The 25,874-nt window shown below is 44.5% G+C and overlaps 2 protein-coding genes across 2 annotated transcripts; one reads left to right on the top strand and one right to left on the bottom strand.

Moving 5' to 3' along the window:
• The first annotated feature begins 1,212 nt into the window (after positions 1–1,212).
• On the top strand, positions 1,213–6,700 carry TADA2B (transcriptional adaptor 2B). Its single transcript, XM_038136063.1, has 2 exons — positions 1,213–1,496; positions 2,770–6,700. Exons 1-2 carry the CDS (start codon positions 1,227–1,229, stop codon positions 3,760–3,762), a joined length of 1,263 nt encoding a protein of 420 aa, XP_037991991.1. The 5' UTR covers positions 1,213–1,226; the 3' UTR covers positions 3,763–6,700.
• Positions 6,701–7,305: 605 nt separating this feature from the next.
• Positions 7,306–15,314, bottom strand: GRPEL1 (GrpE like 1, mitochondrial). The gene is made up of 4 exons (XM_038136064.1): positions 15,163–15,314; positions 14,155–14,323; positions 12,585–12,666; positions 7,306–10,099 (listed from the first exon to the last, which is right to left on the bottom strand). The coding sequence occupies exons 1-4, from the start codon at positions 15,231–15,233 to the stop codon at positions 9,753–9,755; spliced, it is 669 nt and encodes a 222-aa protein (XP_037991992.1). The 5' UTR covers positions 15,234–15,314; the 3' UTR covers positions 7,306–9,752.
• Positions 15,315–25,874: the final 10,560 nt, after the last annotated feature.

The following is a 25,874-nucleotide window of genomic DNA, read 5'->3' as shown; positions in this document are numbered from 1 at the left end:
GAGAAGGCAGTACCTGTGCAACAAGGGTGCGTGCAGAACACAGGCAAAGCCTTGCCTGCCGTGGTTCTGGGTAATCCAGCAAGCAGCTGTCCCACTTTTTTCACTGAAACATCTCCCGATGTGCAGACTTGGAATGTGAAATCAGATTTGTTCTCTCTAACACCCATTTGATGCTGAAGGATTTATATTGTACCTGTTAGAGGAGTTGCACACATTTGTTCAAAGCTAGATTTACTTCGCTTGTTTTCCCAAATAACAATTCCAAGTTTCTGCAGCCAGGCTCAGCAAGAAAAGCGGAATTGGCTTGCTGGCTTTCTGTCTGAACTCCCCTACGAGCAGAGGTCAGCCCAGCAGAGTGACATTTCTGCATTTCCAGCTGCTGACTCAGCAGCTCGACAGTATTTTTCCTCCAAGTCCTGCAGTGGTGTCTCAGTTCCAAGCAGCCCACGTTTCTGCTGCACTTTCAGACAGTTTCTCTGGCCGGCTTTGTTTGGGTGAGGATATCGCTCTCTTGACACATTTCAACTCCCGTCAGTTCAGCCTTTCCGCCTTGGCTTTCAGCTTCTGTTAGCTCCAGTTTTTCCATGAGTGGCTGTTTTTCCATGAAGTCCATATTCTTATGGGCTGCGCTCGATGATTCTTCTTGAGCTTCAGGATTTCATCGCCGAGGGTCGAGCTCTTTCTTCACGTGCTCGCATCCATGGAGCGCCGAGCGGTTCTCTCCGAGCAGCCACGGTGCTTCCAAAGTTTGGATTTCACGTCTCAGCCTGATGTTTCCTGCGTGGGCCGAGAGGAGCAGAACTAAAAGAAGAGTCGCTCTATTTCTTTACTCCTGTCCTGCCGGGGAAGGGGCGCTTCCCTCTGGAGCGCTTCCCCCTGGAGCGTCCCCTTGGGCCGTGCCGAGGCTGCCCCGCGGGGCCCGGCCCCGCTTCCCCCGTTGCCGGGCACCCGCTCGGCCCCGCCCCCTGCTCGTGCGCGGCCCCGCCCCCTGGCGGGCGGTCCCTGCGCGGCAGCTGCGCTCGGGGCGGCCCCTCCCATTGGCCGCGGGAAGGGCAGACGGCTCCGGCTCGGCCAATCGGAGCCGCCCCCTCGCGCTGACACCCCCTCGCGCCGGCCAGCCCCGGCCCCATTGGTCGGTGCTCACGGCGGCCCCGCCCCCCGAGCGCGCTGCCATTGGCGGCGCGGGCGGCGGGGGCGCGGCCGCGCGCGCGCGCGGGCGGGGTAAGATGGCGGAACTGGGGAAGAAGTACTGCGTGTACTGCCTGGCCGAGGTGAGCCCGCTGCGCTTCCGCTGCACCGAGTGCGCCGACATCGAGCTCTGCCCCGAGTGCTTCTCGGCGGGCGCCGAGATCGGCCCGCACCGCCGATGGCACGGCTACCAGCTGGTGGACGGCGGCCGCTTCACCCTCTGGGGCGCCGAGGCCGAGGGCGGCTGGAGCAGCCGCGAGGAGCAGCTGCTGCTGGACGCCATCGAGCAGTTCGGCTTCGGCAACTGGGTAAGGGCCGAGGGGCGGGGGCGGCGGGGATCCTCCTGCTCGGGGCAGCGGCCCCGACAGCGGCCCCGGGGGCGCGTCCTGCGCTGCGGAGCCCGGGCTGCCCCTCGCTGTCCGGGCGGGCTCCCCGCGGGCCCGAGGAGCGCACCCCGCTGCTCGGACCTGCCCTGCTCGCAGGTCTGCGTTTGGCTGCCGTCAGCCCGTCCGTGTCACACACCTTGCACCCGCCTCAGCCGTGCTCGGCCTCTGCCGGCGGGATGTGCCAGCTGCGGGCTGGCTGCTCGCCCTCAGTGTCACTGCACGGCCAGACGCTCACCAGCAGCAGTAAAAGCATCTCACAGTCCCAGAATGGGTCAGGCGGGAAGGGGCTCCCGGGGGTCATCCCGGAGCACATTGCACAGAATCGCATCCAGACGCTTCTTGGCTTTTCCAGTGAGGGAGACTCCACGGCCGCTCTGGGCAGCGTGTCCCAGTGCTCGGTCACCTGCACAGTGAAGAAGTTCTTCCTCATGTACGTGTGGGACTTCCTGTGCATCACTTTCTGCTTGTTCCCTCTTGTCCTGTTGCTTGGCACCACAGAGCAGAGCCTGGTCCGTCTGGCACCTCCCTTCAGATACTGATGGACTTTGGTGATGTCCCCTCTCAGTTGTCCCTTCTGGAGGCTGAACAAGCCCAAGTCCCTCAGCCTGCCCTTGTAAGAGGGCTCCACTCCCCCAGTCATCCTCATTGCCCTCTGCTGGACCATTTGATTAATTTTTGATTTATTTGATTTGTTGTTATTCATGTTTTGCTTCATTAAATATAAAGACTTTTTCATAACCTTAAAGTGTACAATCATTGCAGCTTGCTGAGTTCTTAAATAACTATAAAAGCATAAAAGTTGTTACTCTTGCAGTAAATACTGTTTATTTCCATGCTGCTCCTCAGCAATGTGATACAGACGAGCAAAACCCAAGCTGTACAGTGCTAATGGTGTTGGCTTGGGACTTGGAAAGCTTCCTGGTTATGGTGAGCTGGCATTGTGGGAGTGCCGTGGGTGCTCAGGAATCACCGTGTGGTGCTGTTTTCATGGCTTCCCTGCCTCCATGCGCTGTACACGCTCGTCCAGAGCTGAAATCGCAGCTCTGATAGAAATGTGGCCGGTATTGTAGAGAAGTTTAGGTACTGGGAGTTGGCTTTTGAGGAGCAAGGAAAATGTCGTGCTCTTTCCTGAGTGCTCGTTGTGCTGGAGAAGTAACGGGAATCATTTCATCACTCCTCCTTTTTTTGTGTTTAGGAGGACATGGCTGCTCATGTGGGCGCATCCCGAACGCCTCAGGAGGTGATGGAACACTACGTGAGCATGTATATCCACGGCAACCTGGGAAAAGCCTGCATCCCTGACACTATTCCCAACAGAGTGACGGACCACACGTGTCCCAGCGGCGGCCCGCTGTCCCCCAGCCTGACGACGCCGCTGCCGCCGCTGGACATCTCGGTGGCCGAGCAGCAGCAGCTGGGCTACATGCCGCTCCGCGACGACTACGAGATCGAGTACGACCAGGACGCCGAGACGCTCATCAGCGGCCTCTCGGTGAACTACGACGACGACGACGTGGAAATCGAGCTGAAAAGAGCTCACGTGGACATGTACGTGAGGAAGCTCAAGGAGAGGCAACGGCGGAAGAACATTGCGCGAGATTACAACTTGGTACCGGCCTTCCTGGGGAAGGATAAAAAAGACAAGGAGAAAGCTCCCAAACGAAAGATCACAAAAGAAGAGAAGGAGCTGAGGCTGAAACTGAGGCCTTTGTACCAGTTCATGTCTTGTAAGGAGTTTGAAGACTTCTTTGAGAACATGCACAAGGAGAGGATACTTCGAGCGAAGATTCGGGAGCTGCAGCGGTATCGGCGAAATGGGATCACCAAAATGGAGGAGTCGGCAGAGTACGAGGCGGCCCGGCACAAACGGGAAAAGAGGAAGGAGAACAAGAACATAGCTAGTTCCAAGAGAGGGAAGGAAGAGGGCAAAGAAGGTGAATTTGCTGCCATTGAAAACCTGCCTGGCTTTGAACTCTTGTCGGACAGGGAAAAGGTGCTCTGCAGCTCTCTGAACTTGAGTCCTGCACGTTACGTGACTGTAAAAACTATCATCATTAAAGACCATCTCCAAAAAAGACAAGGAATTCCTTCAAAGAGTCGCCTTCCCAGTTACTTAGATAAGGTACTGAAGAAAAGGATTTTAAACTTTCTGACAGAAAGTGGTTGGATATCCAGGGATGCTTCATGAAATTCAGCCATCTCAAAAAACACAGGAGAGGCCCATTACAGCCTCAAGGACTCCGTTATTTTTTCCTTCCCTCCCCAAAGATACAGAAACCATGTCGCTTAAAAACACAAAAGAGCAAATACATAAACCTCCACGGTCATCATGATCCATGGTGGTTTAAGTAGACTTTTGCTTTGGATCATGGAAAATACTTAATTGTGAAACTTCTACATTGGATTTCACTGCTTTTGGTACATTCTTAGAACAGATTTTTTCATGTGAACTTACTCAAGTCCGGTAGTCCCAGAGTAGTTGCTTTAGTCCGTACTATTGGGTAAATGAATATCAGTGATTCCTTGCTTTTCTTTGAAGGTAGGAGATAGTTTCATTCGCTGGAAACTTTCTTCGCCCTTTGTTTTGGTTTTTTTTTTTTTGGCATAATGCTGGCAGCAAAGTGAAGCTTAACGAAAGTCCTGTGCTCAGGAGCAGATGAGCGGGGACTTCTGTGACCAGTGCTAAGCTTTCCAAACGTTCTCCTCAGTAACTACAGCCGAGGCGTGGGGACACCGGGATGAGAGTTCCTGTCGAGAGTACAGCAGGGGGGAGCCGTGGCAGGGAGTGGCAGGAAGGAAGGAATTGTGGTAGGTGAGATGCCTCCGGGGACTTGTGCTGTGGCGGGGAGTTCTTGAAGAGCTCCCAGCTGATCTGGGCATTGTTTTGACCTGAGCTGCCTGAAACAGACCCCTCTGAAGTGTTGAAGTTTCCTGCTTGGTACTGGAGTGTCAGGAATCCCCAGCAGCTGTGGTGCTCTGCTCCAGAGGAGGGGTCAGCTACAGCAAGGTGCCTGATTTGGGCCAGAAGTGGCATTTGGGAGAATAGGCACTGAGGTGTTTGGCAGAAGGCAGCAAAATCATTGTTTTTCTTTGCTGGGGGAGCCTGCTTCTCCTCCTCTGGGATCTTAACTGCTGAGCTCATAGAGGCTGAGGAGGTGTAGCTGCTTCCTGAATTTCATTGGCAAGTCAGGGAAAGGGAGCAAGATTCTCATATGGGGTGTGATCACTGAGATTGGTCTTTAAAAACAAAAATAACAATTCATCAGTTGATGCAGATTTGGTCAAAGTGCACAAAGCGTTCCTAAATTTGTGGTGCTTAATCCAGCCCCTGTAGGGTTCTAACTGCACATACCCTGAAATGTACGAGCCCAGGCACACTGAATCTGAGTTTGCTGACAGGTAGAAGGGCAGTGCACCTTTGGAGGGATCTCCTCTAGTTCTGGAGTGCTGCTGGAGCTAGGCACCAGCTGGGATGTAACACAGCAGCAAACACAAATGCCCAACCCACAGTACTGTTCTAGTAAGATTTATTAATTAAGGGAAAGATGTTGAAGGAGGATTAGAAAAAAAATTTATGCCCATTTCATCTTTCAATTCCCAGCTGGTATTTAACCAAATGAATAAAAACCTGTGGCTGCCATGCAGAAGATGGCACAGTTACTTGTGCTCAGCCTCTCTGCTGTCGTGTCGGGAGCAGGAAGCTGTGACTGGGGCAGGCTGGGCAGGTCTTCTGGAGTGCAGGTGTACCAAACTTGGAACCTGACTGGCTTCAATATGAGCGCAAGATCTGGAAATGTCCTCTTGCTTTGATGCTTTGGGCTGTAGTCAGTGAGGATACCACAAAAATCTTAAAACAGTATTAATTCTGCAGTTTGGCAGAGGTATTGTGATCAGAACTGGGTTTCATTTAATACATCCAGCATTACCAAACTAGTGTTACCAGTGAGTTTAGAATAAAAGGGGTACAATTACAAAGCCAGCATTTCTAAGGAAAAATCCTAAAACTCTAGTGCCTTTTTCTTTTAAGCTTATGTTATGTCCCTTCAAAAAAGGTAAGGGCTATGTCCTCTGGGATGTAATACTTCGTTTGGCTTATCTGTAAGTGGTTTGTTGTGGCATACTCGAGACAAAACTGTCTCTTCTTGGCAGCAGTGGAGCTAACTGCAATGTGCTGAGTAGCTTTAATAACCACTTCCACGCTGTATGCATGTACAAGCAGCACACAAGTTCATGAGGTATGAACCCTTGGTTATTTTCTCTGTCCTACTCCTGTGGGACAGAGAAAGTCTTTCTTTTCAGCATTCTAGTTATGCAATTTGGTTCTTCCTGTAACTTATTACTTAACTGCCATAACATGCTGTTTTGAAGCCTCAATTCTGCATGTAGCTGGGAGTTTAAGAGAATTGTTTTGGTTTTGGTTCTTCTGGGGTTTTTTCCCTCAAATCTGTGATTTTTGTGTTTCTACACTGTTTTGGCACATCTAAGTTAAACTGAAGCAATAGCATAAAGCCCATCTGAACAATAACTTGGGAAAAAATCTAGGCACCAATGAGTCATTTAAATGTTGAAGTGAATTCTGCATTTACACTTTGTAGCTTCTTAATTCCTCAACCCCTCCAAAATGTTTCTTTGGTGCTAGATGTAACTTATTGAACATCAAAATGAATGTAAAATAAAAGTATTTTTAATGTATGCAATATGGATATCAATATTTATTTTGTACTTGCAAGCTAACTCAAGGTGGTAAATGTTTGCTGTAGCAAATATTAGTCCCTTGGAACAGGCTTCCCTAGAAGCAATGTCTCATTTTCAGCTATGCTTTTAATTTTAAAGGTGACTTGCACTAGAGGATGCTGCTGTTCCATATTTCACGTGGAACTGATTTCGTCTAAGCATTCCTTTGTTACGAGCTGCTGGTTTTCTGTTTGATTGCTTATAAATTGAGATGCAGTTAATGTTGATCCAGCAATTTACTACAGCTATGCTGCTTCTCTTCTGTGGTGAAGGGGCTGAGATGGCAAAGAGCTCTTTCAACTTGCATTTTGTGTTGATCTGGAAGTGCTTCCTGTACTGTACCAATAATCCAGCCTTCATGTTGCTAATGACAAGGTGTTTTATATGCTTAATGCTCTTGACTTTTCTAATTAAAGTTATTACTAATGGTAGTATCTGTCTTAACACCATTGATGTAAGCCTGTGAAAAAGCAGCGCTCTCTGAGCTGTTGAAAATACTGACCCTGTGCTCTGGGTGGGGCTGTGCTGCGTGTCCCATCCCAGTGCTGTGTTGGAGGGAGCTTCCGTCTCGCTCCATGTGCACTGCCCAGCACTGGGCTCGGATGCTGCAGGGCTCTGGCTGCAGCCCCTCCTGCCCCTGCTCAGTGAGAACAGTGTTTGTAGGTTTGCACTGCTCTGTGACCCTGAACTGCCTTGGAAATCTCCCAGACTAAGCACTGCCCTCATTCGCTTGGGCGGCCGCTGCATTTGATTCCTCTGCAACTGGAACAGGCTTCAGGAACCTTCTGCTTTACTCTTCTCACAAAACGGTTTTGCCTGTGCCCCAGTCTCTCCTAAGTGATGACACACTCAATACTGTGAAGCAAGATACCCCATGAGCCTGTTCAGATCATCAGCTTCTTTCTTCCTTAAAGGGAATGTTGCATTCATTTGAAGTTTACATTTGTAGCTGTGCCAGACACACAAACGCCTGTGCTGAAATCACACAAAGCCTAACTGATGTGCACACAGCATTTTACTAGCTTTTTGCATTGTGGATTGGTAAATAAACTTGTATTTAGGTTTCTTCCCATTATTGATTTAACAATAACATAGCTTGGGCAATGAGGAAAATGGCTTAAGTCTTTGCAGTAACAATTGGAGCTGAATTTTATGTAGCTAAATGTGATGGGAGGAAATGTAGTCTGTGAGATAGCTAGTACTGGTGGTAGCTTTGTTGGGTGCTTAAATTTCAGAACTACCTTCTTCTGTTGATTTCTTCAGTGCTCCTTCCTGGGCTGTGGCAGAGTGCACAGGTGGCTGGAGCTCTCCATAGACTGACCCACTTCAGCCAGAGCCTTTCTGAGGCCAGGGACGGGGAACCACTTCAATGAGACTCAGTTACCAGCTTCAAAGATGACCCTTGTGCTGAACGTGTAACAGGAGCTTGTGTTTAAGAACACCCCTAATGAATTATGTAGTCCAAGAATGACAGTTTGTGTGAAGCACTTGGGAAGCTCATTAGCAAAATCCTCATCTGCTAGGGAACAATGTGTCCCTTTGTTTAACTCTCTACTACAAAAAATTCTATACTAAGGACATTATTACATTTCATTTCGATCCAGAGGGATTGGGAGGGGACGTAACAACACATGACAGTTCTTTAAAGCTATACAAAATGGAACCTGGTCCCTTTTTGACATCAATTGTGAGAACAGATCTCAATCAAAGTGCATCAAAACCATTTCTTCAATCCTACTTCACACAACTACAGTGTGCTCTTAAACCCAGATGGAGGAAAGATACTTCCACATTCAACTTCAGTATATGGAATCCTCTTTTTCCCCCTGTATTTTTAAACTTGATCTTTGCATTTTTTTCTCTGTACTTGATCAGTTTAAAAAAATCAACATTGTAGTTGTCTTCACACATCAAAAAATTACTCTCCTTCCTCTGCCCAGTGGAAGCATTCTCTCATAGAGTTGAGAAAGAATGAATCCTTAAATATGATTAACATGACTAACCTCCAAACAGTTTTATGCACTTAGGCCGTTCCTGGTTAACTGTTTAATTCCCATGAAGGAAACCAGAACTGGGAAAAATATCTTAAGGAATGAGTAATCACTTCTCATCATGAGTAGGCCCAGTGCAATTTGGCACTCTCTATCTGAATCACAAACAATATAATCAATACTTGACTTTAGGGTAAGAAGCTCCTTAATCCACAAAAACCGGAAACATGGTAAAAAATTCAGAAGTACTTACTTTTTACAGGACCTATTAACTTCCCTAAGTTTGAAGATCCTGTCCTGTGTGTTAATAGTGTGGGCTTTCAAAATACAAGAGAACAGATCCTCTGTCAGTTGTGTAATTTGCCAGGTTCCACCCACTCCAATCCAGGTGACCAGACAAATGTCCTTCAGGTAATCACGTGCTGCATTTTATGCTGATTCTGCAGGACTGGGAGCAGCAGCTGGAGTCAGACATGGCAAGAGCTGCATGGAGAAAAGTTCTGGTGCAACCTAATATCCAAGCTGAGTAAATGCAAGAAATCAAGAAAATGAAACTAAGTTCACACTTTCATTTGAGCCACTTACATGCAATTATTTATATAAGTCTAAAAGAAATCATATATCAAACTCTCAGCAACTCAGTTCTTTGGGTGTTCTGGCTCCCATCAGGATTGTAACTACAGTTTGCATAACAAACTGATTGCAAAGCTGGAAGTTACAAGACTATAAAAATTGTTTAAACCAATTTATACAACATTAAATTAAAAATCCAGAGATAGGATAAATTCTATTGGTTCTTCAATGCCATACAAGTATTAGATGGTTTTCTTGATTCAATGTTAGTACAGGACAAAAAGGTTGAACAATTACAAAAGATATCTAATCTCCATTGCCATTTATTTACAGTTCAGAATTCACACAGCTTTCAGTTTCAGTTGTTGAGAGATTATTTTTGAATAGACAAAACAGGGCATTTATCACATCGGTGTGTAAAAGCTGATGGGTGCTTGCAGAAGGCAGGTTATTTGTACTACATCACCCACTTCTGCAACGTGAGATTCTACAAAACCAAAGGAACTGTCTCAACCACTATCTGCATCTTCAATCTACACACGGTGATAAACTTGAAATCGCAACATTCTCGTGAGCGTTTCATTCTTTTCAATTTAATTCACCATCTCAGGAGCAATAGTTGTAAAAAACATTATCTAACCTAAAGCATTAGAGGGCTTAATGGCTCTTGTAGTTCACACTGAAGAAGAGCTTATGGAACAGTGATGTCGAAGGCCACTAAGCAGGAGAATTTCATCAGTTACTTCATTTTCACTGGGAAACCTCAACCAACTCATTTAAACCTCTCGGGGAGCAGAGGAACGAGGGAAGCACGGTGTGAGAGAAAAACCATCCAGCTGTTTAATAGTTGTATGGCATTTGAAACTCCCAGCTGGGGCAGCTAAGCGTCTTTCACCACCCCCACCAGGGCGGGCCGCAGCGTGCGCCCGTGCAGCTTATAGCCGATCTTGGAGACCAGCGCGATGGTGCCGGGCTCCTGGCCCTCCGCGGGAGTGTGGAACAGCGCCTCGTGTTCGTAGGGATCGAACTTGGCTCCCACAGGGTTCAGTCTCAGCAGGCCGTGCTTTTTGAACACTTTCTGAATCTGTACTTCTGTCATGACAAGACCTTCGTATAAGCTCTTCAAGTGAGGATTTTCATCTTTAATTTCTTCTTTTGGAACGCTTTCTGTCGCTTTCTCCAAAATGTCTGCAACTTCTAGTAAGTCCTTACAGAAGCTCTGGATCCCTGAAAATGTGTAAAGGAGGAAAGAATGGGATTACTCCACTGAGGGAAACAAGTGTTAAAACCCCCAGCCTCACAACCCCAAAAGCTAGAGCAATAATCTGCTCTCGTTAAGACTTTCAAGAATATATGTGATACTGTAACCATTTGGGGTAAAATATCCTGTCCAGTTTTGGATGATAATAAAGAACTATTACAGATACCTTGAAATCCACACCATCTCCTCCACTTCTATGGAAAGAAAAAAGTGATTTTAACTCAAAAGAGTTAAGTTAGGCTGATGACCTAACAATAACAGAATTCTTACCAAAGTTACCAAAACCTTCAGATGGCTTCAAGTAGTTTCCTCATGTCTCTCTCATCACCTAACATTCAAAGCATTTTGTTGCCCTATTCCTACCTTTTAATCCGATGTCATAAAAAGATTTGCAGAAGACAAGCATGTAATCAGACTGATGAAGATTTCAAGAGATGAATAAGGATTCTTCCTTGAATGAAAAAAACTTGCACCTCCCCCTCCCTCTACAGACCTCTTTTACAGAATCAGCAGCTGTGCCTTGCAAATACTGAGCAATTTCCAAATTAATCACAGTCCCTCTCCTGAAGCTGTTCTCGGGCTCACACTAAGAGAATCTGGACTAATCTCACTTAAGGCATTAGCAATCAAGAAAAAATTAAAACAGTTCAATAAATTAACACATTTCTACACAGAGGTAACCAAAGGACAAATAGCACAGAGTTTTGCTTTGGTTCTTTTTTAAGCCTGATTCAAGTCTTTCTTTTAAGTCTTTCTAATTCTGCTCACACTTTGGATGTTGTTGTTTTTTTTTTTTCCTTACCAAGAAATGCCATGACCATTATCAGAGGTCAAGTCTTTGGTTTAAACAAGAAACTGCTAAAACTGTAGAAGCACCTTGCAAGATCTGTGGGGATCAGCTAGCTCTCAGGAAAGGGTCTCTCTAACAACTGCACAACTCTGCAGAGACTCAAGCTCTTAACAGAACAGTAACTAACAATGTCCAAGTAGTTCCAAAAATCTGAAAAAAAAACCTGTCATGGTTCTAAACTAAAAACTAGAGCTGTGATTTGGCCTGAACTGTACCAAATATAGATAAATCAGCTGTCTAGTTATCTGGATCAAATGAAATAACCAAACTCTTCAGAAGGTGGTTGGTTCAGTTTTTTATTGCATACATTATGTTTGCAAATATCTGTGACTGCAACTCAGAATTTATGCAAGTCTCAGAAATGAGTTTCTCCTTTTTCAGCAGAACAAGCAGCCATGCACAAGCAGTAAAACTTACAGATTATATGTAATCTAGTTTTTAAGATAAATTCATTTCTATTGTAGCACCTCTGAGCTCAGACATGACTCCAAGTCCTTTGCAGTAAGGAGAACACGAGTGAAACAATGCTTATTGCAAATCAACCTCAGGATGAAGCACTCAAACATGCAGGAAAAAGAATGCAAGAGTACTATGTGCTTTTTCTTAAAGTACACATTAACTGAAGACCCTCTGTTCAGAAAATTAGAACTTGAGCACTGAGAATTAAACTACACAGCTGTGTTTGGTGTGTGGTGAAAAAGAGCAACTCATTTTTCAAACACCAGGATAAAACAGCACTCTGCTGCTGCAGCATTTGCACACGACTTCTGTTTTACAGATTTGTGTTGGAAATGTCAAAAAGCTAAATCAGATGCTACTAGCCTGGCTCCTGAAGGAAGATGTGCTTCAAGCACTCCTCAGAGCCAGTGTGTGCATTTCTAGCCCTGAAAAGAATCCATTCATTCAGAGGTATTACTTCTATTTGAAAGCTGTCATCTTCAACAGAACAGTTATTCAACTGTAAAAGGCTAAAAAAACCTCTCAAAAATATCCCAAAATCAAAAAAAACCAAATTCAAAACAAACAGTAAGAACAAAAAAACAACAAAAAACCCCAAACGAAACCAAAAAAGCAAAACAAAAAATCTCAACCAACTCAAAAAAAACCCCCAAAAAACCAACCAACCAACCAACCCCACAAAAAAGCCCCCAAACAACCAAACACCCCCCTCCCCCCAAAAAAACAAAACAAAACAAAACAAACAACCAGAAACCCAAAACAGAAGGCAAACCAATATTATATGTTCTTGGTTAGATCTGAGACCAAAATACATGAAATAGGCAAACTTCAGGCTGCAAAACTTACTATAAAATCTATAAATGCAGTACACATTGTAGGAAACCAGATACCAAATTTAGAGAAAACGTCAGCTATTGACTTCAGCAGTTGAAGTCTTGCCCTTGGCTGAGGAGATGGCCACAATTCTGATGCAAGTTGAGGAACTGTTCAAACCTCTCTGCCTCAAATGCATTAATTAAGCAAGTAGTCAGCATCACTGGGAAGTACAACTTGTCAATATTGCAAGACCAGTCAGATTCATTTTTCCAGGCTTTGCATTCTCTGGGTCTCACTGAGTAAACACCAGAGGAGCCTCCACTGACCGTATAACTTTGCCTCTTCTACCAGCTTCTGGCTTCTTTGCCTCACGTTCTCTGCATCTGCCAAGGCACGCTTGTACTTCTCCTGAAGAAGAAAAACCAGTAACAGAAGTTATTCCTCCTAGCCAAGCAGCTGACAATAATCCAGCATATTAAGTATAAAACAGCACTTTAAACAGTTTCATACTGTAAATCCACTATTTAGGGTGATCTGAAAGAACATGTCAATTATCACCCCATCCCTCCTAGCAAGACAAACATTTGCTTCCCTTCACAAGGACAGAAATTAGGGAAAGGAAATCAGATGGTTTTCCAAACTCTTAGTATTTGTCAACAGATTAGCTGGAAAAAAAATTTTACTCTACAGATTATATAAAGTTCTATGACCCCAGTATTTCTGCTTTTTCTGCTGTGTGCTCCCAGAAATCCTTCATCACTCATGAAGTACACTGACAATACAGCAAATCAGATTCAACCCAGCCATGACTTTCAAACCATCTCTTCCCTCTCCATAAACACACAGAGTGCCTCCCAGTTTTCTCAGCCTTTACAAACTATGAAGCCTAACTCCTCTGTTGTTTAGGTGAAGTTTTGGTCTATTCCTAGAAATACGGCTATTTACCAGCAGATGTACTGTCATGTGAAATACAATAAAATTAATACAATAAAAATTCACACGGAGCGGTTTAGCAACTAATTCCAAATGGCTTCCACCCTGAATATGCTTGAGCTTTGTATGCCAGTGGAGAATCTCAGAATAAAAATAGTCAACAAGCTCCTGAAGAGTTGCATTAAGCAACCAACAGCAAACTAAGACATTAAATGACATCTCAAATTTTTCCTGTAGAGCTTTGGGAAAGGCAACAGAAAGCAAACTCAATCCACAGGTGCTGGTCCTACAGAAGGTTCCGGGTTACCTCTTGAAGTCTCACACATCAGAAGGACATTTTATATAAAGCACTCATTAATATCTTAGCTTAAAGCCACCTCCTGCCTCTCCTGGCATCCTTCAGCTGCTGGAGTTGTGCACAGGAGAGAAAGCAAGATAAATGAGGCCGCAGAGAAGGGACGTCATGCTTCAGCCTCGAGTCTGAAGGGCTCTCCAACAGAAAAGGTTTGAAACTTCCTAACTACGGCCTAAGTACACTATTCTACAAAAGCTAAGCACCATTAACTCTGACCTTTGGAAAGTCAGAGCTGTTTCCATAAAGTCTACTGCTAACCCACACAAACGCACACACCAGAGACACATTCACACCCTCACATGGCTCCCAGAAATTACTTCTCCACTGAGCAACACCTATGTGAAAATCAGTAACAAGTTTTCTGTCAGGAAAAGGTCCAATTCCATCCAGAAACTGGAAAGAAATGATCCAAGATCTTAATTTTCGACCAGGGATGCATCCCGGGTCTTGTAGGACATGTACTTTAAAGTTTAAAGAAATTATCAAATTGTGGATTTTACAAAACTAAACAGGAGTCACATAACCGTACCCATACTGTGCACCCACAGTGCAGGCTCTTGGGCACACAGCTTGTACCATGTGCAACCTAATAACCCAGGGACACTTACAGTAACTTCTTTTAGTTGTTCTTCCAGTTTGGCCTTTTCTTCCGCTAGCAGTTTTTCAGCAGAGCTGGGTTCCACCTTCTGCTCATTCTGGCTCTGACTCTGGTCCTCTTCCAAGTTCTGGCCAGTATTTTTCTGCTGTGTTGCTGCACAAAGCAGTCGTGGAGATGTTCTAAGGCAAGAAAATGGTCATTATTATTCTGTTGCTTATTTTGTAAGGTATCAGCATTTTCTAGATATAAAAGACACTTTGACACATAACATCCACAAAATTCTCGCATCAAAGCACGAATTCATACAGTTCTAAGCCCGTGAATACTGAGTGCAGAACCCTCCGTCAGAAGCAGCAAATCTCCGGCCATTTAAAATGTAACAGTAAATAAATGCTGCAAGATATTAGCTTGTAAGCGTCCACTACATTCAGTTTACACCCGCAGAACTTTTAAGGGGAGTACGCGTTTCCAGCCCCGTGCTCTATGAAGAAACAAATTCCGTGATGCAATCGCCGGCAACAGCCTCCCAGAAAACACAGGGGCAGACCCGGGCTCGGCCGCTGGAGCGGCACCCCCGTGCAGGCCGCCGGTTCCCGCTGCGCAGGGGCCAGCCCGGGCGCGCCTGCACACACGGGGACCCTGCACGGCTGCCCGCGGCCCCAGGGCCGAGCCACCCAAGGACGGGGCTGCGGGCCCAGCGCCGCGCTCGCACAAGGGCTCGTATCCGCCGCACGGACACTCCGGGCCTGCGGCCGCCAGGCTCCCCGCAGCGCCGTGCCGTGCCGAGCCGAGCCGAGCCGAGCCGGGCGGCTCTCCCGGAGAAGGGCGAGGGAGAGCAGCGAACAGCGGCGGGGGAGGGGGGCGGCCCCGGCCCGGGCCGGCTGTCGGACGGGTCTCCCCAGGGCTTGGGACCCCAGCGCGATGGGACCGCGCCTCGCTTTCCTCCCGGCCCGGCGGCGAGCGCGGCCCCGGCCCGAATGCCCGGTGTCGGGCGAGCGGCGCGGCGCGACCCCCTCACCTCAGCGCGACGCTCAGTAGCGGGAGGCGCGGGCGCAGCGCTCCCCGCACGCACTGGGCCACGGCCGCCATGGCGCCTTCCTGCCCGCCGGCCGCCTCGGCCCGCCCCCCGCGCCCCGCCAATCAGCGAGCGGGCGGGCCGGGAGCGACGCGGCCGGGAGCCAATGAGCAGGGCGGACGCGCCGCCCCGGGCCGAACAGGCGGCTATTCCGGGGCGCGGCGGAGCGCCTAGAGGGGCGCGCGCGCCTCGCCCCACCGTGACGCGCGGCGGGCGGGGCCGCGGGCGGGGCGCGCGCCGGCGGCCATTTTGTTTGGCGGCGGGCAGGGAAGACACGTTGTCCTGTGGGGGCCGCTCGCGTGGTCGGCATAGTTGCTGTCCCAGCTGTGACTGGAAAAGTTTTTGAAGATTTTAGCTCATTTTAAGGGTTGGATAACCCTGTTAACAACAATACCCCGTAGCACCCGTCAGCAATTTGCACATCTCCACACAGAAGTTTCGATCCACACACACTCACTGTAACTGCTGTGTATACTCTTGCTGGACAGTCATTTCATTTAATGAAATCTTGAGCTTTCATTAAATGGGATAATGTTGCTAATCCACTAGTTCCAGATTGGGCCACCTGCTTGTGCAAGGTGTTTGTGTCCTGTGTAACTGGAGGCTGTGGCAGCCCTGCTCCGTGATGCTGGCACAGCTCAACTCGAGCAGTTAGTTGGTCAGCGGCTTTGTCAATATCTTGTTAGAGGGGAGAGGGAGAAACCCAGGGTCACGTATTTACTGTACAGCCGTGGGGCTGAATGCTACATTATGCACAGATGCCTGAACACCAGCTGTTAGCCTGATTCCTGCACGCCTTCGTGTGCTCACCAAATGAAATCTGAAGGATAAAGATGAAAAATTCTGAAATGCAAATTTAGTAGTTGTTATATTTAAGTGAAAAATTAAACTGCATACTGACAAAGAAGGTGTAGAAGACATTTTTGGCTTGCTGCATGAGGATCCCGTGGGACCTTGCTCAGTACAGAGGAACTTTGCCAGGCTGCACCAGGGTTCCATCATGGCCTTTATTCAGCAGATTGGTTTGCCTGGCTAGGGCTGTGCCACAGCCTGTGCAGAAAGCAGGAGAAATGGTACATGAGGTCAGTGGCCTCGTGCCATGGCAAGTTTAGATCCCACTGAGCCTTATTTTGCCCACGGCTGCTCTGTGGTGTGATCCTGGTACATCCCCATAACACAGCAAAGAGGAAGGTTGTGTGCCATGTCCTGTCCACATGGAGAGGTGGTCAGTATCTGCTTTCCAGAAAGTTGATGAGCCACAGATTTCAAGCTTGATCCTCAGAAATACTGAAAGAAATAATTGATGAAGTTTGTTAAGATAATGATGAGAGAGAATCGTAGAGAACAAGGAGAAAACAAAGAACAGCCATAAAGGATGATATCCACAGAAAGCCATGAAGAAATGAGACGGAGAAGGCAATTGGATCTTTAGGTCTGATGTTTTTAAAATGTTTCCTGAAAAGATTATTCCTTGCAAAACCTAGACTGGTTTGTCTGTCTTTCTGTCTCATAATCCTTGTGGGTTGTTTTTCCCCACATCTTTAGATGTAGATTCCTGTTTCAGCTTGTCTCCATTTCTTTGCTGCCCACCATTTTTGAAAGTTGTGCTTGGTTAATGATTGATCACAAAATCACAGAATTGATAACAAAAGACTGAGAAGAACCTGCTGCCAACATATCTCAATAACTCAGGGTATATATTAGACTTTATATGTCTGGAACAACATCCTGCTTGGATTAGAAGCCATTTACCCCAAATGACATTGACTGGCCTTCTGCAAGTAACCTTTCAAGATAATGGACAGTGAAAATGCATTTTGTTGTGAGTTGTGTGAGTTGAACAGCTGTCATGAAAAACCTGCAGCTGGATTAGATGCTGATGGGTCAAGACCAAACAACATCTGCAGTTTCAAAAGAAGAACATGCAAGTTTACTGGAGCTTGTTTGCATCATGGCTGATGTTGGCTGTAAGTACTTTTTCAAGTACAAAGTATTTTTCATGTCTTGTTTTGACTCGGGGTATTGCAGGCTGTTCTGGGTTTATTGCAGAGTGAGCTCAGCAGTTGGGTGTTTTTACACTCAGCTACTGAGTATTCAGCATCTGTTGCTGGACCTGGTTGGCTGTCATAGAGTTCAGGAGCAAGCACAGTTTTTTCTCATCCAGTCTTCTCCCTATCAAGCAGTCTTTACTTTTTTACATAAATCCTTGCTTTGAATATGAATTGAAGATAAATAATGCTTATTCTGAATTCTAAACAGTCAACCACCATCCCTGCATAGGCCATTCACTTAAGAGTTGGCCTCAATGAGTCTTGTGGGTCCCTTCCAACTCAGAAGATTCTGTGATTCTGTGAACCAGTTGCCACTTTTCAACCTGTGGTTTGAAAGTGATTCTAACATCTAATTTCTCTGAGCTAGTGATAGAATGAAATAGTCAGGATAGCATTCCCGCTACCTCTAGTCATTAACTTTGTGGTCTTGGGCAGTTACTTAACCTCATTTCTACATTTCTACAACTACAATTAAGGGCAGTAGTCTTTCAGGACCTTACAAGAAAGTTCTGTAGTGAGCACAAGGGAATTTCTGTGATATTTTGAAAATTCAAAATATCAACTGAATAAGTCTCTTATTATTAATATTGCACTTGCAGTTAAAAAAACAACCATAATCCTTCAAGATGAACAATGCCACAAATGTAAGATCTGCGCTTGAAAAATTAAATGAAAAATTAGGACATTTCTATTTCTCTAAAAAAATAAAAACAAAACAAGCCCTGACCCTTGTTCAGAGTCCTAATGCTAAGATGTAGTTTATTGATTTTCAAGCAGCAAACGGAATGTCATTACATTTGTGTTTCAGATATGAACTTTCTTATTAGTGTTTTGAGGATAAAGGAAAAGGCTATCGTATCTTCTCCAATCAAATGTTATATCCCAGCCAGAATCAAATATTGAGCTGTGGTGGGAGCAAGCTCGGGGTGGGTGGGGAGCCACCAAAAATATCTCTGTAAATATTCTAGTAGTGACCTTTCAGGCCAGTAACCAGGAAATACCTAAATCAAATTAAAAAATATTAATGCAGCTGTAAGAGTGTTACTGAGCCATATAGCAGTGAAGACAAACATTCGTATCTCTGCCCTTTAGAAAAGATCACAGATCAGACCTCACAGCCACAGTGTTCCACAGTCCGCTCTGGGAAGATGCCTAGTGGCAAATTAAGGGACTGATCCTTGTGTATAAAATAATGGCAGTTTTATTTCTGTAAGGGTTATCAAGACTGAGAATCAGTTACTCCATGGGTCCATTTCAGATGGAGGACAATAAAGATTAAATCAGTACTTGAATTCAGAAACTTTTAATCCTGAAATGCAGGTTGGGATGTGTGTGTAGGGAGACAACCGTACTTGCTTTTAATTAGAGCAGTACTAAAATAGTTAATCTGTACATTCGGAATTTATTATTTTTAATGCAAACATTTTAAGAAAACTCTCCCAAGAGTGAATGTGTAATACTTACGTTCTGCCTGGTTTCTCCTTAGGCTGAAAATACAGAATCATACATCTTGCTCCGATTATAAAGAGTACTTCTGAGTTCCCATGGCCTTCTGCTAACTAGTTTGAAGGGTGTATTTTGTAACCATCTTGTTGCCTGGAGAATGTTGTCGCTGTGTTGGAAAGCTAATAGCTGTAGCCGCGGGGCTCTGAAGAGTGCTAATTAGAGCAATTTAGAATAACAAAAGTTCTGTTCCTGGGAGGACACCGAAGTGTTCTTCCCCAAAGCAGCACGCCACAATTTCAGAGGCAATTTATTGTAATGTAATGCATAAGTCATCTGGTATCCCAAGGATTTACAAATCTGGCTATCTATTACAGTTCTCTTAGCCCTCATATTATTGTGGGCACTCGTGTATGCCTCGTGTAGCATTCCTGGAGGGATAAAAATGGAAAAACTCTGCCAGTCAGGCATTGTCTATCTTACTTTATTTAGTTACCGGTCAGAACCAAGCTGTTCAAATGCACAGAAACAATTTACTGTCATGCTGATGTGGCTTTCCACCTTGAGACAAAATTATTGAGCATTGAGAGAAGAGTTGTCAAATCTGTTGTGATCCTTTCAGTGTGGTGTCACGGCTTTTCTTAAGATATTTTTTCATAAAAATGAATTGTTGCCTCTCAGTTTATCATAACATTGGACGGAAAGGGAGAGCAGCTCTCTGGCCACATTCAGATTTGCCAAGAAGACAGCAGTTGTTGGTCTCTATTTCTGCACATAGGCTAACAATGGAATGGTACTTTGACATTCAGATCTACATTTTCCTCTTTTAATTTTTCTTTAAGGTTTGATGAATTAGTTGCTGTGGGCTTGTTTCTGCTGCCTTTGTGTACCAGTGATTTGTATTAGTCAGAGCGAGTGCTGTACTGGCAAATAGGCTGCCAGTAGCACCACAAAAGCCTGAGGTGGCTATTTATTGCTCAGGTGTGACTTTCTCCTTTGCTTATGACATATTTTTTGTGATGACTGACAGGATGTTGAACAGCAGGGTTGGTTGGGCCGGTGCACAGAGCTCTGTTTCATCACAATGTTTCAGGGCTCAGAATCCTGTTCTCTGAGCTCCCAGATGGTTGACAAAGGGGGAATGCTCATTCTGCTGACGATGTGCATTGGTTTTGAAAAGCTATGAATGAATGAAGTGTAAAGCCAAATTTAAAAAATATTATCTTCTGCTTTTATTCAACTCTAGGAAGCAGCAAGAGCTTTTAATTGTATTTCTGTGCATAATTAATGAGGGGGGTGAACCCTCCTGTGGGACCACTGCTGTGCTCCATTTAATCCTAATCTGTCTAGATGAGTCTGACCAGAATGGGGACAAGGAGTTCAGCTAAAAATAGCTGTAGTGGGAGGGAATAAAAAGCTTTCAAAAATTTGATATGTAAAGAAAATCTGCCTAACACATTTTTGGTGCTTTGTGTGAAGAAGCTGGACTTGAACCTGTCCCTAAAGTGAATGCTTCACACTTTGTTTGCTTTCCACAAGCATCTCTGAAGGTGCAACTTCAACCATGTTATAGGAGCTCATATCATCATTAAAGCTAGGCTGATGACATTTAAGGCAAGTGTGTGCTTTTGTCAGATTTCCCTCAAACTCATTTGGGTTCTGTCACTATATCGCCAGGTTTTGGATATTAAATTAGAATGTAAATCTCATGCCAGGCAGATACAGACAGAACTGAAGGAAAACACCTAATTACATCCACAGTGTTTGCACCGTGTTCAGGGAGCAAGAACATAGCTTAAGTTTTTTAACAATTGTCACACTTCCGCTGCTGTTCTAAAGGTCACCTCAGATTCATGAATCACCTCAGGTTAATGTGTTATTAATCACCAGAAACTGCATGAAAATTACTGGCTCAGCTTTGTGAATGCTCTTGTGCTAGATGTTTATAAAATAAAATGAAATAAAATAAAATCCCAAGAAGGAAATCTGTACTTTAATGATGGGTATTAAATAAGAATTCTTCTGCTGTAGCTGAAGCCATGTAGTCTTCCTTTCTGGCTCCATTACCAGCTCCCTGGTCTCTGCTCTGTTCTCTGATCTGATCTGATGAGCTGCTTCTCATCGCTGCCACAGCACATCGCTGGTCCTTGGCTTTTGTCCTTACGTTGTTCTTTCTCCTTCCTCCTCTTTTAACTTCTGCTTTTCACTTTCCATTGCCACATCTGCTGTGTTTAGGGTGGGAGAATCTCTTTAACACACTGCTTCCATCTCTGCTTACCCATTCCCGGGTTTTGCCAAAGCTGTCCTCCCTTTAGATCTCACTGTAATCAAGAACAGCTTCAGCTTTTTGATGCTGACCAGTGCCTCAAGAACGCTGTGTTCATCCCTAGGCATGGTGTGACCAGCACCTCCTGCTCTGCTCCATGATATTGGGGCTGGGTGGTAATTATGCCTGTGCTGTGGAAAAGCATTGAGGTGGAGAATCCCTGTTCCACCATGGCTTCTCTTTTAGTTCACCATAATTATCTAACAAAGCAGGCTCTTCCATTTCAAAGAAATAGCTTTTCTTTTGACTTCTGATGTCTGTATTTCTATTAGACTACCTTTCTTTGCTTGTTTAATTTGTATTTTGATACTTAAAAAAAAAGTTTCTATTGTGTCTTTTTTCATGTGAGTGTAACTTTTTTATGATTCCCCAAGTGTTTAGGCTGGCAATGTGTTAATGAATAAAATCACTGTCATGTTACAGCTATAAAAATCTGCTCCCTCCTTGGAATGAGACATGCAAGTTTGATGATGCTGATGAAAGTAAGAATCATATAATCATAGAATACTTCAAGTAAAATAGGAGTACACAGGAAAAATATTTCTAATATAATCGTGCAGCTATGAACTGTTGAAGCATTGGTGTTCCCCATTCTGCATTAAGCACATGTACTGAATGGTGTATTTGTGCTGTTTTTACAGTCTTGTTGGCTCTCTAGGACAGATCCACCCAGACTAACTTGGTATAAGTCGAAAGCTGACAGTAGTCAGGAAGTACCAAAGAATTCTGTGTGAGCTAGAAAACCTGCTTAAGTGTCCTGGTACATTGTCACGCTAATTAACTCTGAGCTGGTGGTGCTTTTGGAAGGCTGGAGTACCCGAGGCAACTTCTATCTCATTCAGCTCTGCACTCCTCTGCAGATAATTTGGTAACTGTCTACACATTGATCTGACAGTTCTTTTGTTATTTGGGACAGAAGGAGCTGTTTGGGACTGTTGGTTGCTTTTCAATAACTATTATGAATACTTTGGTGCAAGCCCAAGAGAATAAAATATGGATAAACAAGGATTCAGAGATAACTCTGAGAGCTGTAAATAGATGCTGTACTTTTCTGCCAGAAGACAGCACGACAAACTCAGAGGATCTGTTCTCATGGTCCTCTGCATTGCAAATAACTGTGTTTCAGAGCCAAGTTCTCCATAAACTCCAGCTAAACTATGTAGATCGTGTTAGCAGTTGGCCAGCACAGCTACAAGCAAGGTCAAGCAAGAACATAGCACAGAAAACATTTATGCATTAATGGCAATTTTGTTGTTACAGCTTATGGTTTGTTAGGAATAATTTCCCAACTGAGGGCAGTTCCGAGGCAGAAAGCAAATTTACCCAGCTTTTTGCCTTTCAAATATTACCTGCCTTTGTAAGGGCTCTGCAGATCGTGAAGTGCATGCAAAATGCTGATAAGTCAAGTGATGAAAGTCAGTCTCAGCTTCTCCAGCAGAGCCAGTGCATGGCAGAGACAGGGTACATGTGTCTTCCTCTGGTGACATAATGTGATGGGTTGACCCCGGCCGGCAGCAAAGCACCCACCAGCCCCTCTCTTACATCCTCCCACAGCAGGGACCAGGGAGAGACTTGTAAGGGCAAAAGAAAGAAAAACTTGTGTCTCAAGAAAAGGGCAGTTTAGTAAATGAAGAAAAAAAGGCAATCACCACTCCTCACCCACAGGCTCATGCCCAGGCAGTGTCTGAGCCATGACCTCCTTGGAAAGATTCCATCCCCAGTTTTATGGCTGAGCAAGGCATATGGCATGGAATAATCTTTTGGATAACTTGGGTCAGCTGTCCCAGCCATGTCCCCTCCCAGCCTCCTGTCTGACCCCAGCCAGTTTGCTGGGGGCTATAGGGAAAACCAGAAGTGGCCTTGGCACACTGTAAGCACTGCTCAGCTTTAGCTGAAAATCAGTATGTTATTAACACTGTTTTAACCATGAATCTAAGACACAGCATCTTACAAGTTGCTGTGAAGAAAATTTACTCCCTCCCAGCCAAAACCAGTACATAAAATAATAGGTAAGCCTGGCCTTGCAGTGAGATTAACACCCTGCTAACTCTAAATATGACCTGATTCTATTTATGTCTTCTTGTTTTATTTTCTGTAGTCCATGTTAAAGACATGTGTCTAGTTGTCATAAAGAAATACCAGTATTTAAATTTCTAATACATTTTATGAAAGCAATAAGCAAAATTTTCAAATGGAATAGCTGAAATTGTGCATTTGATCTCTATTTATGCACATAAATATTTTGCTCTTCATGTTCTTCACTTTTAGTTCCAGAAAATTTGTATTAGGCTTAATTTTACAGTGGTTTTGTATTCATTAGTTTTTGTTTGCTTTTCATGACGTATTTTCATTGTATATTTAGGTGAAATTCTAGTTAAGTAAATCTATAACCTAGATAAATATAAACCTCTGGTTTAGAGAAACTTGTTCCTATAGAACTGTCTCGTTTTTCTTCTAGAAGAGCCTGGGCTGCCCTGTGGTGAAATATCACCTTGTTTAGGGACTTTCTGGAATTTAATTTAAAGCCATCCTCCATTTGACCTGTAAGCACTCCTACTTTACTTGAACTCATGTTTTTATGTAAAATTTGTGACATTTATTTCTGGAATGGTAGATTTCTTGAAGCACAGAATCTGAGATGACATATGATGCGAGATAGAGGTGGTATTAGACTGGAAACAGTAATATTTTCAAAACCAAGCAATGTTTTGACATACAAATGCTAAAAGGATAAGGGGACTGTCAGGCTTCATTTTGTTTGTCAAGTAAGACCACTGTGGAACTTCTGTATCTGTCACTTAGGCTGACTGAGTTTTGTCTTTTGTACCATGTCAGTTACAAACTAAGTGATGCAGGTGCTAAACCTGTGCAGTCCTGTTGTAGACAGCTCATACCCCACCTGGCCTCCAGCTGCTGCTCCACAAGTGCACAAGCCTTGGTGAGTCCTGTTCTATTTCCACCAGTCCCATCCTGGTATCTTGACATACCTGTTTTTAGGCACCCAAATGACTTTTCAAGCTCTAGTGGATAATTCTGCACAAATCCTGTAAGCCACAATTCTACAGGTGCCATATCAGCCATATCATTGGAGCTGCTCTATAGGCTCCCCTGTGCATGTCAAAGAAGGGCCTCTCAAAGATATTTAAGACTCAGCGAGTTGGGTTTGTCTGCCTGTGCATCCCCTGTGTTTGTGTGTGTGCTTGGCTGTTGGCAAAATTATTGATGCCCTTTCCAGTCTGCCTTTCAGAATCATCCTGAGGCCTTTGTTTGGCTCAGTCTTCTGGTCTTCAGTCTGTTTTTCCTGGCTCTTCTCTTGTCTGCTTCACATAATTTTTTGTGACTCTGACTCTTGTCAGTCACCCAGGTATTTCAGGAGGTGTTTTCAGTCTTGACTCTTCCATTTTGTGCTCTGTCTTGTGAGTTGGAAAGAAATGTGAGGGTCACCATAACCTGGATTTAAGTCATCTGTGTGCATCCTTTTGTCTCATGTTGAATTCCTAGATACTTACCAGCATGTTCTTCTTGCTTTGAATGCTAAGACAACATCAAAACACAGACTTCTAAATGAAACCATTGGCCTAAGAAGGCTTTGTATGCTCCTTAAGATCCTCCTGTAGCTTTGGATAACTCATTCCTTCTAAGTGAATAGAAGGGGAGATTGTGCTTGGACTATATTGAAAATAAACACCATGGCATTTCACAATAAATGCTGCCCCAAGTGCCACAGAGAAGTGGCAGCCAGCATACAGCAGATTGGAAAGACCTTCTGTTGTTTTTCTGAAGTTCTGAAATGAAAAGAACATGCCTGTGAATATATTTAAGCAATATATTCTTTTTATACTGCACTTTGTGTTCTGTAAATGCCCCTGAAAATCAATAAAAACAAATTGTACCTAATGTATTCTGTGTTTTGCAAAGAGACCAAGCCTTTCCTCCTGATTTATTAGTGTTTGGAAAAAAGTCATTGCACATAAAAATCTTATATTAAAAATAGTAATTCATGATGTCTTAATATCTTTTTCTCATAGTTAACGAAGAGTAGGAAGTATAGGAGTACATTTTTTGTTGCTCTGAAAATATTTATATTTTTTGACAGTAACTGGCATCAAGAACAATAACAAAAATAATAAACCATACTGAATATTTGTCCCCTGATGTTTTATGTCTACTCAGAAAAGATAGGGTACAGACAATTGCTCACCTGCAGTAAGGTTCTCATTTTTATTGTGCAGAGCTAAATTTATCCTTGCTGTAATTTTTCTGAAATCAGCGGAGTTGTTTCTGCTAGGCAGGAGAGTGACCTGCACTGATTGTGTTGCTGTTCCAGGAGGGGCTGCACTGCAGCAGAGTTCCTTCTCTTTGGTTGAACACACATGTACAGGTAAGTTGTGCTTACCTGTACAACTGCTTGTAGGATTGCAGCCAGCACAGACAGGAGAGCACAGGGATTGAATCTGTGCCTTTCAGGTACAGGAGATGAGCTCCTGTTGTTTCAGGGGAAGGATGCTGCTCCTTATCACATGCTTCATCTGAAAAGCTTTACCACAGAAATGATTAGGCAGAAGCATTCTTCAGAAAAAAAAATTGGGTTAGTACTTATGAGATGTCCAGGCTTGATATTTTCTAGAGAGTTTCCAGAAAGTGAGGTGGGGAAATCTTTGGTTTTTAAAATAAGCTTCTCGTGTTGTAGCGGAATATTTTGTGGTTATTAAAAAAAACTGAAACAACAAAACCAAACGGACAGGTGGAACAAAAAAAATGGGCCAAAATAGTAGTTCTTCCAAAGCTTCTATTTTAATAAGCATGTCAGAAAGAAGTAGAGGAATATAAAGTTT

This window comes from Motacilla alba, chromosome 4 (assembly GCF_015832195.1).
Source record: "Motacilla alba alba isolate MOTALB_02 chromosome 4, Motacilla_alba_V1.0_pri, whole genome shotgun sequence".
Taxonomy (NCBI): Eukaryota; Metazoa; Chordata; class Aves; order Passeriformes; family Motacillidae; genus Motacilla; species Motacilla alba.
Note: the sequence above shows the minus strand (reverse complement) of the source record. Positions and strands in the feature narration are given on the sequence as shown.

What these genes read in the sequence shown, in the direction of transcription:
- TADA2B (XM_038136063.1), top strand. Translation starts at nt 1,227, where the DNA reads ATGGCGGAACTGGGGAAGAAGTACTGCGTGTACTGCCTGGCCGAGGTG. An exon ending in AGTTCGGCTTCGGCAACTGG is followed by an intron (nt 1,497 to 2,769) that starts GTAAGGGCCGAG and finishes TTTTGTGTTTAG; the next exon opens with GAGGACATGGCTGCTCATGT.
- GRPEL1 (XM_038136064.1), bottom strand. Translation starts at nt 15,233, where the DNA reads ATGGCGGCCGTGGCCCAGTGCGTGCGGGGAGCGCTGCGCCCGCGCCTC. An exon ending in CTACTGAGCGTCGCGCTGAG is followed by an intron (nt 14,324 to 15,162) that starts GTGAGGGGGTCG and finishes TTCTTGCCTTAG; the next exon opens with AACATCTCCACGACTGCTTT. An exon ending in AGAAGAGGCAAAGTTATACG is followed by an intron (nt 10,100 to 12,584) that starts GTCAGTGGAGGC and finishes ACACATTTTCAG; the next exon opens with GGATCCAGAGCTTCTGTAAG.